Source organism: Monodelphis domestica, chromosome 5, assembly GCF_027887165.1.
Source record: "Monodelphis domestica isolate mMonDom1 chromosome 5, mMonDom1.pri, whole genome shotgun sequence".
NCBI lineage: Eukaryota > Metazoa > Chordata > Mammalia > Didelphimorphia > Didelphidae > Monodelphis > Monodelphis domestica.
The window spans coordinates 55289152-55307762 of NC_077231.1; the positions used below are offsets into that span (position 1 = coordinate 55289152).

The window sequence follows — 18611 nt, forward strand, 5'->3', positions numbered from 1 at the left end:
TCATTCCAGGCAAAAATTTACCTTTTCTTTGTTATGAAATCTTTTACTAGACTGTTGAATAATGGCACCTAACCATGCCATAGTGCCTAGAGCTCTGGGCCTGGAGTCAGGAAGACCCAAGTGCAAATAAATCTGCCCATAGATATTTACTAACTGTGTGATCCTGGACAAGTCACTTAACCTCTCTCAGTTTCCTCAGCTATAAAATGGGGATAATAAGAGTACCTGTCTCCCAGGGTTTGTGATGATAAAATGGGATAATATTTTTAAAGTGCTTGTGCATATACTAGGCATTGCATAAATGTTATTAATAATGGTAGTATTTAAGTAGTACTTAAGTAGACCTCCTTTTTTGGAGAAAAAATACTAACAATGAAATTTAGAGAAGTTGGATAGTTAGGAAGAAGATCTAGGTCCAAGAAATTGAGCTTAAATTGGCTATAAAACAATAATCTTGCTTTAAGTTTAACATAAAGAAGTATACTTTAAAATTTATACTAAAGTTGGTCCTAATGTTTCTGTAGTCATTTTGATTGGTAGGGATTGTATACTAACTAGTTAGCCAAATAGATTGAAAAATTCAGATATTTCTATTTTAGGTAAAATATAGATGTTATGAACTTTAAAGGACTTGATATTCTTGGGCAAAAAATTTTCCCCCTCAAATAAATGATGTTGCAGATCAGCTTAGGTTATTGTTTCCAGATTCTCTTAATGAATTTTACACATTTTGTAGATTGCAGTGTCCTAATGAAAATGTATAGTTATCATTTTACTGTTATGTCACAGATTTTTATTTTTCAGGGTTTAAAAAAATTAACTCAGAACATCAAATTAGGGTGTTAAATACATTGTTAATTTATGCTTACCAAATTTTTGTCTTCTGTGGATATAATTGACTCCATCTAGGTTTAGAAAATCTGTAGTTTTTAACATTTGAATATATGTTTGCTGATCTTGGAAGGGAATCCAGCAGTTTCACACCATTAACAGAGGTCTAAATTATAGATCCCTGTGGTAAAATAGAAGAATTCCATTGAACTACTTTACTCTAAAAGAGTGGTTTCTCCAGCCTTCCTGCCTCATATATTCTCCAAATCCACACTTTAAGAGAAAAGTGGAAAGAGAAAGGGGAAGCAACTGCCTGGGTTGTTTCTTTTTGCATCTTCCTTTCTGTTGTTTTTTCTGCTTTTACCATACAAGTTAAAACCACAAGAATAATCAGACCACCACAGATAACACCAAATATGATGAGGGTACTAGCTATAATATGGCTTTTTTGCCATGTTTTTCCTAGATTTATGAGTTATTAGACCTGAAAGGGACCTTGAGAAATCAAGTCTGTTTCCTCTTTATTAAAAATTATAATGTTTGTTTCATAGTTTTATGAAATCATCTCTTGCTCTGTACTACAATTGACTTAATTTGTTACCACCACCCATCAATCACTACCTTGTATATTAATTTACCAAACATTCTCATATTATTACGGTGACAAACAAATCACTTTTTTACTTTGTATATATTCTTTAAACTTATAAGCCATGCATTTACAAAAAGATAGCTATTTTAAAGAAATAAACTGAAATCCATGTAATCTACATTCACAGTTGAGGTTCAGTGTGCCCACCTCTTCATGTTCATAAATATGTGAATGTAAATCCATTTGGATGAATCATTAGTGGCAGTTGTGTTGTTATCTGTGAGACATTGGATTGTGAATTGCAAGGCCCAGATTGTGGTCCTAGAGCCACTATTAAATATCTAAGTGACTTTGGGCAAATGACTTGATCTCTCTCTTAGGTTTTTCATTGGCAAAATCAGATTTATTATACTTGTACATGTTCTTAACAGACAGTGTTGAGAAAAGTATTTTGTAAACCACAAAGCTTTATATGAATATTAGTTATTGCTATTTAATATTTGTATAAGAGAGACAGTGCTCTCTATAGTATATAGATAGGTGGCTTTGTCCTACATCTGACTCATTTATGTCATTCTGGGTACTCTCAATGCCCTGGACAATTCTAAAATTTACAAATCAGTTGCTAGTATGAATCAGTTGAGAGTCTCCATACTATTAAATAGTTCCCCTATACTAATGATATCATAAGTCTAGACCTACTCACAATTTAAAAAACATTTTTCTTGATACTTTTGGGGAAACCACATATGGCAATTGATTATAAATAAGTTAGATTTGTAATAATTTTTAAATACTTTTCCCTTTGAGTTACTGATTTTCATCCAGAAACAATATTTTCACTTGTACCAACTGAAGCCATACAGTTTTAGCTAAAACTTTTATCCAGAAAACAGCTTTATTTCCTGCTTAACATGTCATTAGAAATATGGAAGAGTATCTACACATAAAAATGCCTAACTACAAAATTGAGAGCAGAAATCTTATATAATACTGCTACCAATGTAAAAGGCTTAGAAATGGTTCTTATGAGTATTCCAGATGTTTGGGGCTTCAATAGTGTGTTAATTCTCTGGCAGTATTATTTTGTTCCCATCTGAATATATTCAACCTGTTAAGTTGTAACGCCCAATATCCATTCTTTCATTCTTTGAAAAAATTTTAAATGAATAGGTTTTTTAAAAGTATATAATAATGTATAATGATGTATACTATATAACATAAAATTATGCATAAATATCTCACATACTTTATCTGGATAAAAATAAGATTTTGTAAATATTAGTGAATGTGAAAATATGATCTTTTAAGATGATGGATATTTCTAATTAAAAATGAAAGCCAAATATATGCATCTAATGTGAGCACACAAGAAGAGGGATAATGCCTGAAGAATATCTGACAGCTGCTAGAGGGTTTCTTCTGTACCTCCCTATTAAACTTATAGGCCTCTTCATTTAGGAATTTTTTTCAGGACTTATTGAATAGAATTTTGATTATTTTAAATAGCAAAAGTATGAATACTGTTGTTATTTTTAGAATGTAATAATAGTAATAGGATTGTTAAATATGGAATCCTTTGAAGGGGGAAAAAAAACTCTCAATTACTGTTGTCTATTTCTTTAGATTCCTTAACTTCAGGCACATCTCAACTTTTTATTCATTCACCTTCCATTCCTTGCCAATAGTGTTGCACTTTTCTACAATTTTGGAAAATCTTGGAAATCAGACCCAGGAATTATTAAAGCAACAGAAGAACAGAAGAAAAAGGTAATAGGAAATAAACCAATTCCTTCTTTAAAAAAAAATTTTTTTTTAATTTAGAATATTTTCCCATGGTTACATAATTCATGATCCCTCACCCCTCCTGAAGCTGACAAGCAGTTCCACTGGGTTATATATACATCATTGTTCAAAACCTATTTCCATGTTATTTATATTTGCATTAGAGTGCTCCTTTAACATCAAAACTTGATTATATCCCCATTGAACTAAGTGGTTGAGTGTTTGTTTTTCTTCTGCATTTATGCTCACACAGTTCTTTCTCTAGATGTGGATAGTGTTCTTTCTCATAAGTCCCTCAGAATTTTCCTGTATCATTGCATTGCTACTAATAGAGAAGTCTATACATTTGATTATACCACAGTGTATCAGTCTCTGTGTACAATGTTATCCTGATTCTGCTCCTTTCACTCTGCATCAGTTTCTGAAGGTCATTCCAGTTCACATGGAATTCCTCCAGTTCATTATTCCTTTCAGCACAATAATGTTCTATCACCAACAGATACCACAATTACTTCTTAAAATTATATGTAGTTTAACCACCAGATTCTGGTTAATATTTATAGCCAGTGTGAAAGTATGATGAAAGACAACTATATCATAAAATATTGCACATTAAGCAGAAATAATGTATTCTTTTTCTGGGTTTAAAATTATTGATATCTTTTGTTATATATTTTTTGTTCCAAATATATTCTCCCACTTTCATCTCAGAGAACATTACTCTAGAGAAAAAACTAGAAAAAAGAGAAAAGTCAGTAAAAATTACCAGTAATCAGTTGGAACAAATAATATATGCACTGTTCTACACTCATAACCCTCTGCTCTGCAAAGAAGGAAGGAGCACATTTGCTCCTCTCCTTGGAACTGTGCTGGATCATTAAAATTACACAGTATCCATTTTGTATTACTTTTGTTCTTTTTATTTACATTGTTAACATTGTGAATATTGTTTTTCTAATTCTGCTTACTTCCTTTTGTATCAGGTCACATGAATATTTTCATGATTCATGTTTATCAGTTATTATAGGATAGTAATACTCTTTTACAGTCATGTACCACAATTTGCTTAGCCATTCTTTGATAGATGGGCACCTGCTTTTGAATTATATACTTATGATAGTGTTAATTTAACCAGAGTAATTATGTGTGTTTATTTGCTTTGGAAGCAGTGTCAATTCCTGATCAATCCTTTTATCGAGACCAGAATTAAAATCACTGTTAATGGCTTAAAGTTAAGGACTTGACATTGTGTATGTGTATACACCCATACATGCATACACATGTGTGTTTTAATATTTAGGGAAAGCATTTTAAAAAGATTTTTTCTTACTATTGTTTTTGGTTTTGTGGAATTTATCCTTCCATCAACTAGTTATACTTTCATCAGAATTTCTGTTAATGTAAGAATCTTCCTCTTTAAAAATAAATTTCCATAATAAAAAAAGTCATTATTAGCACAATGACTACTCTGAGACATTATTAAAAGTCCACATATAATCAGTCCACAGATTTTTGAAATGTTTACTTTGTCCCTTGACACTAGATACAAATATAAAAGAAATAGTCCCTGATATCAAGCAGATCGCATAACTGATTTGGGGAGACAGCATGGACATATGAATACACTGAAATAGACACATGGTGACTTTGGACAGAATATAACTAGGGGAGTGAGTAAAAGTTTCATGTAGAAGGTGGACCCTTCTGGAGCCTTGCAAGAAGTTCAGAGGGCAGCTGGGTGACTCAGTGGATTGAGAGCCAGGCCTAGAATATTCAAATCTGGCCTTATATTCTCCCTAGCTGTGTGACCCTGGGCAAGTCACTTATCTCCCATTGCCTAGTTTTTACTACTCTTCTGCCTTGGAGCTAATACATAATATTGATTCTAAGATGGAAGGTATGGGCTTAAAAAAAAGTTCTAGATCATAAAGGGGGAAGCAAGCAATGGAGGAATTCCAAATATGGGAGATAAGGCAAAAGCATGGAGGTAGGTAATAGAGTGTCATGTGTTAGAAGTGGTGAGAAATTCTGCCTCTTTGTCTAGGCCATGGTGTGCATGAGATGTAAGTAGTATGCTTTTATAATATGTAATAAACCTGGAAATGTAGGTTGGTGCCAGGTTATAAAGGCCCTTAGTTTGTAACTGAAGCGTTTCTAATTGTACCTAGAAGTGAGACAGAGACAGACATGCTGGAGTTGATTGTGTAGAGAAGTGACCTGTATATGAGAAAGGTTACTTTGGTATGTGAAAGATAGAGGAGAGAGTGTTGGTAGTGAGAGACCAGCAAGGAGGCCATTACGGTAGTCTGGGGGAGAGCTGGATGGAAACTTAACTAGGGTCATGTTTCTGTGTGAATGGAGATAAGGGGAGTGAATGAATGCATGGATGAATACATGAACCAGTGAATGAAGCCTTTATTAAACCCTTATAAGGTGTAGAACATGGTGCTCAGTGCTGAGTATATGAAAAGAAAAGTGAAACATTCTATGTTCTCTAGGACCTCACATTCTCCTGAAGGAAACAGTACATATGGAAAGTTTTGATGGCAATCCAGATGGAAAGGTCACAAGTCCTTAGTAGACAGAGGCAAATCCAAGGGAATGCCTCTTCTTTAGTATCATTTCCACTGACAAAATCATGTCAATTTCTGATGTGGAGTCATTTGACAATTTCAATAGATATAGACATGACAAAATCTGGCAACACGTTGGCTAAGTGGGGTGAAAAAGAATGAGAAGTTGAGGGTGAAACTTGGGTGACTGGAAAGGTAGTGACCCTCAGCAGAAACCAGGAAGTATGTTTTTTCATTTTTTAAGTGGGGAGAGGTGGATTTGGGGCTAACAATTATGAGCTTCATTCTGGGCATGTCAATAGGACATCTACTTCATGTGTCCAGTAGGTAATTTGTAATAAAAGGAATGAAAATGAGGAGAGAGTTTGGGGCTGGATATGTCAATTTTGTAGCCATCAGCATAAAACTGATCCATGCGGTCTGATGAGGTCACCAAGGATAGAATATAGAGGAAAAAAAGAGAGGCTAGTTTATATCCATAGAGGGCATCTTATGAATGATGATGACCCAGAAAGGGACACTGGAAAAGGTAATCTTAGAAATAAAAAGAGATCCAAGAGAAAGTGGAATATAATCAGCATATGCAAAAAGCATTCTGAAAACATTTCTTTAAAAATTTTACTTATGCAAAAGTTAACTTTTTAAAAAAAAAAGGTATAGGGGGCAGCTAGATGCCTCAGTGGATTGAGAGGCAGGCCTAGAGACAGGAGGTCCTAGGTTCAAATGTGACCTCAGATACTTCCTGGCTGTGTGACCCTGGACAAGTCACTTAACTCCTTTTGCCTAGCCCTTACCATTATTCTGCCTTAGAATCAATTGATTCTAAGATAGAAGATAAGGGTTAAAAATTTAAAAAAGATATATGGGTTCTGAAATAAAAGTATCCTGCACACTCTGTCAGCTTTTACCTACACCCATTTAGAATTCCAGACAAATAGACAATATTTATTAAGGGTTTGCCAGGTCAGAGATCTCTAAATGAGTAAGAGTGTTGGAAAAGAATCATGGGGGCTATGGGTATGAACTGAATGAATGAGAATTAATTTAACACATAGTATGTGCTAGCCACTAGCATTAAAGATTAAGGTAAAACTTTACAACTTTTTACTGAGCTATATAGCCTTCCCTAACAGTTACCATTTAGTTTTCAGAAAATTCAAAACTAGTACTTAAAGGAAAGAGTTTGGGGCAAGACATCTTTGGAAAGTGATGGAAAATAGGCAAGATAGCTTGCCAGACTATAAGTTCAGAATTAAGAAAGCATTATTTCAAGTCCTGTTGTTCTGGCTCACTCTGCCTTGTAAATCCTCTACCCCTCTTTTACTGTATTTAGGAGTAGTTCATAGATTATTTAAATCACCTGATTAATTGCTTTTTCCCTCTTCCCCCATCCAAAATAAGCATTTATTTTCTCCCCTCACCCATTAAAAGTAAAACAAAATAAAATCCTTATAAAAATCTCTAGTCAAGCAAACAAATTCCCATAGTGGTAATTTCCATAAAATCTATACATATATGTCACTCTCTATTCTAAGTATTATTACCTTTTGGGCAGAAGGCGGGTAATCTTCATTTTCCTTCTTTTGGAATCATGGTTTGTTATCAAATCAGTTCTAAAGTCATTCAAAGTTGTTTTTGCTCTATAGTATTGTCATTGTAGAAATCATACAATAAATTACATTTATTGTACATAATTTCATAAAAGTTTTCCCAGTTTCCTCTGAAACTGTTTTGTCATTTCTTGTTGTATACTATTATTCCATTATGTTAATAAATGATTATTTGTTCAGCCATTGTCTACAGGTGGGTACTCCCTTTGTTTCCAGGTTTTTGCTATGAAAAGAAATGCTATTGTTTTATATATGGGCCCTTTTCCTTTCTTTGATACCTTTGTGGTATGAACCTAGTGGTGGTAAATTTGGTGATTTGGGGGGCACAGTTTTAGATTACCGTCCAGAATGGCCGGTCCAGTTCTTAGCTCTGCCAGTAGTGCATTAATGTGCTTGTTTTCCTACAGCCTCTCCTTTTTGGTCATCTTTGCCATTGTGACAGGTATGAGGTAGAACCTCAGAGTTACTTTAATTTCATATGGTTGTTGATAGCTAGGATTGCTTTTTTGGAAACTGCCTGTTTATTTATTTTGACCTTTTATCAATTGGGGAATTGTTCTGATTCTCAGAAATGTCTTGAAAATGAGATCCTTAGCAGAGAAACTTGCTGCAAATTCTCCCCCCCCCACCCCCCAGTTTGCTGCTTCCCGTATAATTTTAACTGCATGATAATTGTATGTGCAAAAACTTCATAATCAGAACTAGCCATTATTTTTACGAATTCATGTCATCTCATTTGGTCATGAATGTAAATCAGAAAGGTAATTTTTTTATTTGCTCCTTTAATTTGCTCATGCTATCAGCTTTTATATCTACTTCATGGATTATTTGTCTTTCACTTTTTATCTTCTGTCTCCTTCCTTACTCTGTATATCCCTTCCACCCCCACCCCCGCTTTCTTCTCACTTCTCTTTCCTCTTGCATGTGGCAGCCCCCACCCCCCCAATTTTTTCACTATTAGGTTGGTAAGTACTACCTCCCCTGCACAAAGATTGATGATGACAGGAACTTTCCTTTCTAAGTCTTAATGTAATTATGCCTGTACCATGTGCAGAACTAATTGATAGGCTTCATTTCCATGGGAATTGTTTCTAAGAATAATAACTGTTCATAATTTTAAAAAAATCTTTACTTGTGTAGAACTTAACTTTAAAGAAAAGGGTTCTGATACAAAAGTACTCTGCACCCTCTGACAGCATTCTACCTCCACACATTGTTCCAGAATTCCAACCAAACAGATCATATTTATTAAGTGCTTGCTAGATCAGAGATCTCTCAATGAATATAAATGTGGGAATAGAGGCATTGATATTCTCAAGACTTGTGGGCTATCTCCATCAAGGTCTGAGGTAGTCAGTGTTAGTGGAAGTTCAACTTATCTGGCACATAAATCCCAGAAAAATCACCTCCTGGTGCACTCCATATATGCTGAGGAGACTTTTTTGTTGTGACCATTTATCACTGTACAATCTTTAAGTAAATTCCTTAGCTAACTTAATATCTATTGCCTGATTAAGTAAAAGTATAAGCTATAGTCATATATCCTACAATACTACTATTATACTAGTATATAATATCTACTACAGTATCATAATCTCACCTATTGGCCTTTTGGGTAAGATTAAGTACAGCCTCTCAGGGTTATCTTTGGAACTCAAGATAAGAGACAACATCTGGGAATATTCTATAGAAAACTCATGTAAGAACAAATGCTGGCTTAGTCCAAAGGAGGCACAACATTTAAAACAAATTTTATAAAAAGTTTATTTACTTCCTTTTGATGATTATTTATGAATCACTCATCAGTATTGCATTTTGCTGTAATACAGTAATATCCTTCAAGGCTGCTGAACCACATAGGGCTATTTGGCCCTAGTCTGTTATGAATTTTGGATATTTTTATGTGCTTTGTATGGATTTTTTTCCTTCTTCCTCATGATTAACTCTCACTTTTTATTGCTGCTGATTTATTCTATAGTAATTTATACTTCTCTCCTGCCTTCTAGGATTTGGTTTTGTTTTGGTTTGGTTTTTTGCTTCTAATTTACTATGGGAAACCAGATAAACCAAGCTTATTGCAGTTTATCTAAAATGGACACTGAATGAAGAGCTCAATGGTTGTACTTTAAATAAAATTTATGAGATTTAGAGCAGTGGCTTTCTGACATACATTTGAGCCCAAACAGTTCTTAGTTGGTTCTTGCTTCTTAACTGTGTTTTTGGAAGTTAGAAGGCAAGATTTGAACCTGAGTCTTGCTGACTTCAAATCTATCATTCTAGCTACCATTCTACATTATTATTTCCTTTCCTAACATGCCTCCCATTCATTGAAACACCCCCCCCCTTAATAATATGAGAAAAAAATTAAGCAGGATCAACCAATACAGCATTGCCAAACGACAGCATGTATCATTTCACATCCAGATCCCCCATCCCCCTCTTTACTGAGGGTGCTCTTCTTCAGAGCCAAGAGTAGTCCTTACAGTTAATACTAGTTCAGTTACTTTTCATTATTTTGTTTTTTATTATGTTCATTGTGTGTATTGGTCTTCTGATTCTCCTTACTTTCTATATCAGTTCATAAAAGGCTTCCCATTTTTGTCTAAATTCTTCAGGTACAGCAGTATTCACTAACTACATTCATATATACTACTATTTGTTCAGCTATTCCCCAATTGATAGGTACCCACTTTGTTCCCACTTTTTTGCTAACACAAAAAAGTGCCATGATGACTATTTTGGTAAATATAGATACTTTCTTTTCCTTTGACCTTAGGGTGTATGCATGGTAGTAGGATCATTGGAGCAAAGAGTATGAACAATTTAGGCCCTTTTGCTGCCATAATTCCAAATTGTTTCCCAGAATGGTTAGATAAACTCACAGTTTCACTAGAAAGTGTATCAGTGTGCCTGTCTCCCCACAGCTTCTCTGACATTGATTCTTTCATCATCTTTGCCATTTTGTTGGGTATAAAGTTGAGCCTCAGAATTGTTTAAATTTGTTTTCCTATAATTTTCAGTTATTTGGAACATTATTTCATGTAGACATTAATAGTTTACAGTTCTTTTGGAAATTGTTCATATTCTTTTCCACTGATCTATTGAAGAATGACTCTTGATCTTACAGAGATACTGGAAGACTAGATGACACCCCCCCCCCAATTTTCATCTAAATATTTTTATGCCCACTTATTTTCATTTGAAATTTATTGTGACAATTGATTTAAAGTGCTGATCTAAACTTAATTTCTTCCAAATTGGTTTCCAGTTATTCCAGCAGTCTTGTCCAATATAGAGCTAGCTCTTCCCCTGGTAATTTGCATTATAGATATTTTTTTCGTTATTTCCGGGTCTTAAACATTTTCTTCTGATGATCTGTTTATATTCCCAACCTACAATAATAGTTTTGTTACAGCCTTATAATATAACTTTAAGAGACAGGGTTATATTGTTTGTAGAGGATTAGTCTTGGATTCAGCAAGACCTAAATTCAGGTTCTGCCTCTATACAATGCAGTTGTGTGACCATGTGAGTCAGTCTGACCTTATACATCTCTCATCTCTCTAAGACTAAACATTGCAAATGAGTTGTGGTTTTCTTTGTGGAAGAAACATACACATCCAGTGCAGAAGTCCAGAATTGATATCTTTAAATGTGTAACTACATGTGTTTATTAATATACATCTAAATATATAGTAACAGTCTTTTTTCCTACAAATGTATTTCAATTTTTGTAACAACAAAGGAAACTAAATGGTTTTATCCATGTTGCAGACGCTCAGTAAGAATTGACAAAAGTATAGCCAAAACTTTGTACAGATAGGGAACTCTAGATTTAAAATATCATAAATACTGTCAGACCTGATTATTTGGTTTTGTGGAACACCCCCCTCCCCCCATCTTAGGAGAAAAAGGGAAATTACGTTTATAGGTAATGATGTCAAAACAAGAAATATTTTAAGAAATTTAAAAGCTGGGTTAAGATGTGAATTTCACCAACAGAAAAAATATTTTCTCGTAGCCCCAATTTAAAATTTTACCTGCTTTAGGTCTCTTAATACTGTAAATTAGGAGACACATTGGCTAGAATGTTGTACTTGGTGTCAGGAAGGACCTGACTTTTCCTGCTTGGCCTCAGAAACTTTATAAGCTCTAAGACCCTGAGCATTTAGATGTACCGTATGCCTCAATTTCCACATATATAAAATGACCTATCTATGTGTTTTCATTAGCTTATGGAGCTCTCTGGATAGAAATTTCTTCTACCAAAGTAGATTACCACTCATCTACCATCTTTCATCTTGGAGAAAGGCACTGAATTGCTAAAGATCTCACATGGCTGTACAACTGTATTAGTTGGAAGTGGAACTTAAGTTCTAGACTTTTTGACTCCAAGACTAATCTACCCTGACTCTTAAAGCTACATTATGAAACTTTAATAAAACCATTATTACTGTTTGAAAATATAAAAATAGATTATTAGAGCATACTTGAAGAGCCAGAAATAACTAAAAACATCAGTCCAAAGTCTGACAAACTGAAGATTACAAATTACTAGGGGAAGAGTTCTCTGTTGGACAAGGCTGCTGGAAAGACTGGAAACCAGTTTAGCATAATGAAATTAAGTTTAGGTCGGTTTAGATACTCTTTAGACTTCTGGTGCTGCTGGCATCAGTTACATCATCCCTGTAAAAGTAACTAAATGGTACTTCATCATTGCAAGATACATACAGTCCTGTACTTCTGGGCAATGGATTTCTAAAAGTTTGGATCTGCACTTTAGTACTTCATCTGATTTCAGCATATTGTCAACTCACTGCATTTAATAACTTTTGCAATATGCAGGCAGTATACAAATTAACTTTAGTCAGCCCACAGTTATATCCTTCTGTATCCTAGCCTTACCTTGACCCCATAGTTTATCCTTCTACCTTGCAGAGTTTTTTTCCTTGAAGAATATGGCTCTTGATGTTGACTCAACAACTTCAAATTTGTGTGGCCCTGTGGGTAAAGTGGGGATAAGTAGGAGGAAGTACCTTACTTTGTTGTTCAAGAAGCAGATGAGATAAAAGAGAGGAAGTCAATATTCATATGAATAAAGCATCAATAGAGGAGGATACAGAGAAATACAGGAAAAGTGGTATTGGATTATGAAGTGAGCCTAAAGGCTTACTTTCCAGAGCAAGGATTCCAGATGTTTTGAGCACTAGAAATCTTAATGTATCATGTAGTTAAAGGGTTCCAGATCTGGGAGATGAAAGGTCTTAATATTGGAGCTAATTTTGACACAAATCATTAGTGATCTTAGGCAATTTATTTTACCACTCTGTGCCTCAGTTCCACCATGAAAAGTAAGAGATTGGTCTTGGGGGATCTCTAATATTCCTGTAAGCTCTCAATCTTGTGATTTTTTTCTCCATGTAAAAATTGCCTCAAAAGGGGACAATTGGAAAGACAGTGTTCATTTGGATACATAAATTGTGTAACCATGTTGTGGAGATGTTTGCAAATCTACTATTCTAAAGCAAAACACAAGAATTGTTAAAAATGAACGGGCTTTCATTTCTGTAGATTTAAGAGGAAAGACTTAAGATGAGAGACTTTAATTAAACATGTATTTAATGTGCAAGTCATTGTCCTAGCTAGGCAAACCTCTTAACCCCAATAGCTAGACCAGCATTGGCTAAGACATGGCACTGCATACAGAGACCACACTTAGGGAACTGCTCTGTTCCCCCTCTTCCTAGCACCTGAGGAGATTCTTTGCATGTCTCATCCCTCTGTGGAACAACCCAAAGCTAGTACTTTCTCCCTTAACTTTCTAAGATGACTGACAGTTTGAATTTGCCCTCTGGGGACTCAAACTCTCCTAGGAGGGCCTAGGCCATATCACACTTTTGCCTTGGAATCAATACTTGATATCAATTCTAAGACAGAAGGTATGGTTTAAAATACATATATATATATATATATATAGTTTATATAAGGGTGAAAGGCAAAGATACTAGGCTGACAAGATGGTTTCTCAAGAAAGGAAAAACATGACTAACAGTTTAATCTCTAATCCCTATACTCTTGTAGTAGTTCAGTTGTCTCTGACTCTTTATGGCTCCATGGATCATAGCACACCAATATTGTCTATGGAGTTTTTTTGGCAAAAATACCTGAATAGTTTGCCATTTCCTCTCCAATGGATTAAGGCAAATAGGTGCCCAGGGTCACTCAATAGTAACTTTCTCAGGTTGGATTTGAGTCCTGACTCCAGACTCCAGACCCAGTGTGCTAACCACTGATCCACTAGCCATCTCCATCCCTGTGCTAGTACAAGATTGTTTGGAGCAAAGAAAAAGTAATAAAATAACACCTTAAAGCATTTCCCCTAAAGCCATTATTTGTCCCTCTGTTCAGAACCCTATGAAAGCCTTTCCAAACAAGCCCTCAATAATTCTATGACCCTAATGAAAAGGTTCATTTACTTTCTAATTGATAAAGTAAAAATATGAAATAAGTTCATACTATCTTATGATAAATTCAAATTTATTCATTTGGTTATTACATTAGCCCATTTTAAAAATCCATTTTCAGTATATTTTATAGGGCTTTCTGTTTGACGAGGCAGGATCCAAAAAAGTTAGTTAGAACAAGTGAGCCAAATATAATAAATTAAAGTATAATTCAAACATGATTAAAAAGTTGTATAAGTACAAGGTGGAGAGATATAGTTAGAGAATTCTTTGTAACAATGAAAAAGATTGGGACTTTTATACTTTATGCTCAATAAGAATCTGCAGTGGGGTGTGGCAAGCAAAGGAGCTTGGGCTGGACTTACAGAAGTGTAGAGGTTAGACAGGTTGAAGACACAGAACTTTGGAATCTTGCTTATTCTGCCCTGGTCAACTCATATCTGAATCATTGCTTTTAGTGCTAAGGGAACATTGACAAATTGGAATGCATCTAGAAAACTAAGAGGACTGAAAAGCATGCTATGGAAATAAACTTTTAGAGAGAATGTCATAGCAGCCCTGAATTAACCAGGGGGGCTTTCATATGGAAATGGAATTAGACTTTATCTTTTGGATCTAGAGGGTAGAACATTCATTGTAAGATACAGATACAGATTTTGGTTCAATATAAGGAAAACACTGCTAACATTACTAAGCAGATGAATATTCTGAAAGGCAAATTGATTGCACAAGAAGTAATAGACTCCTATTACTTCCAGAGTAGTTTTTAAGTTGAAAAAGTGTAAATGAACACTTTGTGATTGCTTTCCTACAATCTGTATATCTCTTTTATGTTAATGTGACCTCAAAATATAGTAAAATCTCATGTTCTTAAACTATTTTCCCTTCATCTCCCTGAGCTTAGGTTATCTTCTTATTGCTTAGTTTGTTACTTTCTAAAATTTAAGGTTTAGCAATATACTTATATGCAAATATATAGCATATGTGTTTGTACATAATTTATTAAATTTGGTGTTTGCAGTTATTATTTCAATGGAGCTGTGATCATAATTACGAACACAGATACTCTGCAGTGATATAAATTACAATCCATCTATGCCTTTTTCATCCATCTCTGAAGTGGTCAAATATGTTCAAATGGACACTATTTGAAGTTATAATTATATAAACTATGGTAATTTATTCTAGCCCAGTGGAAATCTGAAGAATTTGAATAATAGAACCATTTTGGGCAATTCAATCTCCAGCCTACTTCCTTATTTGATCATACATATCTTTTATACCACTTCTTGTAAACAATTCTGGCTTGGTCATAAACTACAGCCTACTTACATTCATCATGTATCTCTCTTAATTTAGTCTTGGGGTGATTCTTTGATTTTGATTCATTGAGAATTGTGATACTCTATGATCTGCAAGCATATAACATCACATGAAAACTAATGGTGGTAATAAGGTTTTTTGTTTGTTTCAGAGAAAAGCTTTGGGGTTTTATAAACATCATGTAGTTCTGTAGTCATTAAAAAAAGTGCATCAGACCCTTATTCAGTAATGTTAGTAGCCTGCTATTTTATAATTTTTTAATTGCCACATTAGACTCAACTTAGATCACTTTGAGTTACTTTTCCAGAGCCCCTAATTTCATCTAGTTGGGGATCTAGTCCAGGACTGCCTTTATCATACATAAATGCTCCATCTTATTCAAATTGTTAAGTTTTTATCCTATCAATAATTCCTTTTTTGTATGAAGATGATACTGACAGTAGATCTTTTGCTTTAAGTTAAAACTGAGATAATGTATGTGAAAGCACTTTGAAAACTATAAATGATTTTATTAGTTGATAGACTAACTCCATGATTTCATAGGTATAGGGACTTCCCAGATGAGGAAACTTCCCTCTACCATTGCAGGTGGCCACCTTCTCTACAACTTTGAGGTCTTAGGAAGTTGCCTGGAGTACTGAAAGGTTAAATGACCTCCCCAGCATGCTAGAAGTAGGACTTGCAACAGGTTCTTCCAGGCGCCAAGAGTAGCTGTCCACTCCTCCATGCTGCCTTTCATTTATTACTATTGATCCATCAATCAACTCACATTTATTAACATCTACTATATGCCAAGCACCATGCTCAGGGCTGGGGATACTTAAAAAGGCAAGAAGTAATCCTAGCTCTCAAGGAGCTCAGAGCTCAGAGTCAGATGGGATACAACATATACAAAGCATATATAGGAACAATTGAGAGTAGTCTCAGAGAGAATGTACTCAGATTGAGGAAGACTGGGATCAGTTCCTGTTTTCGTATGTGTGAACTGGTTAATCACACATAACAAGGCTGAAGTCTGGCAAAGAAGCAGTGTAAACTGACTGATCTAATTGAATCTAGAACCTTGGCCTCCCTTTTAACTGAGCTTCAATGAAACTTTTTAGCAAAATTGCATTTTTCATAAAACAGACAAGAGCTTCTTGGCACATGTTTTGCAGGTTTATTATGCATGTTGTGTTTTAATGTTCTTTAAATATTGATCAGATAGCTAAGAAATTAACTTTTTAGGATCTTTAAAAAATAAAAATTATTCTTTCATATAAAGTACATAAGTACAAAAGTATGGTTAAAAGTATCCTTTTTTTTTGTTGGTTCCTCTTTACATAAAATACTAATCTTTTTCCTTTTTTTCCTTTTCTCCATCTAAAGACAATAGTTGAACTTGCAGAGACAGGAAGTCTGGACCTCAGTATATTCTGCAGTACCTGTTTGGTAGTATTCTCTCTCTCTTTTTAATCTAAAATGTAACTATAATTATTATGGAGGCATTTTAAAATCAATTGAATTCTAAAAAATTTTTTATTTTGTATATATATTTAAATTTTTAATATTTCTTTTTCAAATCTAGTAATAATTCAACCATTGATTCAATAGATAACTTTGGTAACATTTTCCCAGACTGGATTGAATTTGGATTTAAAGCTTTTCCTTTTAATTGCTTGATCTGGCTTCCATCATTATGCTATGATTAATGCCATAAATCACCATCCAGAACCAATGTATGGTTAAGCTGTTCAATTTTTATCCAGTTTTGTCCTTTAGTATAAATGAGAAACAATATGCTGTCATTGTTTATCTGTATGAATGCTATATAGTAGCTTTTTAAATGATAGTATTATTTTCTCATGATTTCTTTTAACTATTTCCTCCTTATCCTATCATGTTTGTATGTAAAATACCATGCTATGTACCACTTTACTAGTCCATTTGGTTCTCTTTGCTAACTTCAAAGTATCTTCAATTTTTATGTTAAGTTTAAAGTGTTGACAAGATTCTTTTGTATTTCCAGACAAGCTTAACCAAACATTTTTGTAGACATGGTCATTTCCTCTCTGTGCCTTAACAAAGACTGCCATTTAAAAGATTATCACCAGCCGTTATAAGGTGCTGTTTTTCAGTGGAAATATTGTTCTATCCACAAAACCAAGAACACTTTGTCAACACAGCCCCCCCATTTGATGAACAAATTATTTATACAGTATTTTGACATGAATTAATTTTTCAAAAACAAATACTGGCAAGAATGAAACTTTCTGTTGGCTATTAAATAGTAGGAATTCATTATTTTAAATTGGTTTAATGAATTCTGTGATAGCAAAATTAAAAACTTGTTTATTATAATAGCAGAAATGTTCATTTATTGCTGACTGAAATCCTTGCTCTCCTTCAAATTTCACTTCTTTCAAGAAACCTTTCCTCATCCAGCTGTGACCATTCCCTCTTTTGGACTCCCTGACATTTCACTTGTAATTCTTTTGTAACATGTTGTCACACTGACTGGTATTTTATTTTTGCATAGGTTTTTTCTTATCAGCTTATTAATTTTTTCATCTTTTTAATTCAGCTTTTTGATCTTTCGTTTTGGGGAAATTAGAATTTTATGATACTAGTTTACAATAGTTCTTGCATTTTTTTTTGTCAGCTGAAAATCTTGGCATCAGAGATAGTCATTTTTTTTTCATATTTGTATTTTTCCAGAGTAAATGATTAAATAAATACAGAGAAACTGTTTTGCCCATCATCTCCCCCATTGTACCTAGCACAGCCACCAAAAAACCTTGCATTTTTTTAAAAGAACCAAATTTTAATTTATTTTGTAAATTTGGATCTTTATATCCAAGTTTTTCCTTGGTGCATTTCATTATTTAGTCCACCACGATGCCAAAAACAACTTATTTTATTTATCTCACTCATTCTTGTCATAGCAAAATAATTTAAAAACCACTTCCAATTTAATGTTGTCTTATCAATACTTTTATCAAACATTAGTAAAAAAGCATCATAAGTAAAATTTGATTTTGGCATTCATTAGTAGTAAACATCATCCTATTGTAAGTATTATTACTACCAGAGACCAACCTTTTCAGAACAAGTGGTTCATGTACATACTTTACCATTATTTTTTGTGATGGCTTCATATTTGCCAGTATTTTTTGGGAGTACTCTCAGCTTCATATAGTGTCATAAAAATCGCTAAGTAATAGACTATTTTCTTGCCTACTGAAATCTGAGTCTGGGTGCTTCAGCAGGAGAAATGCTGCTTTTTTAGGTTTAGGTCTTAGGAGTGCAAGGAATAGGAAGCAGATATGTCAAATATTTTTGTTGCAAGATTTGTTACTTCTTGTTATTAAGAAAACATTTGTGTTTTTAGTGACTTGGACTCAGTTGGACTTTTATATATCCTCACAGGGCTTTTTATTTCTTCCTTTTTCAT

The 18611-nt window shown here is 34.0% G+C and overlaps 1 protein-coding gene across 1 annotated transcript in view; it reads left to right on the top strand.

Moving 5' to 3' along the window:
• ZDHHC17 (zinc finger DHHC-type palmitoyltransferase 17) overlaps nucleotides 1-18611 on the top strand; it is a 114050-nt gene that overhangs the window by 87153 nt on the left and 8286 nt on the right. The window contains exons 11-12 of the mRNA XM_001363772.5: nucleotides 3069-3193; nucleotides 16547-16609. Coding sequence (XP_001363809.1) covers nucleotides 3069-3193; nucleotides 16547-16609 — 188 coding nt within the window. The remainder of the gene's footprint in view (nucleotides 1-3068; nucleotides 3194-16546; nucleotides 16610-18611) is intronic.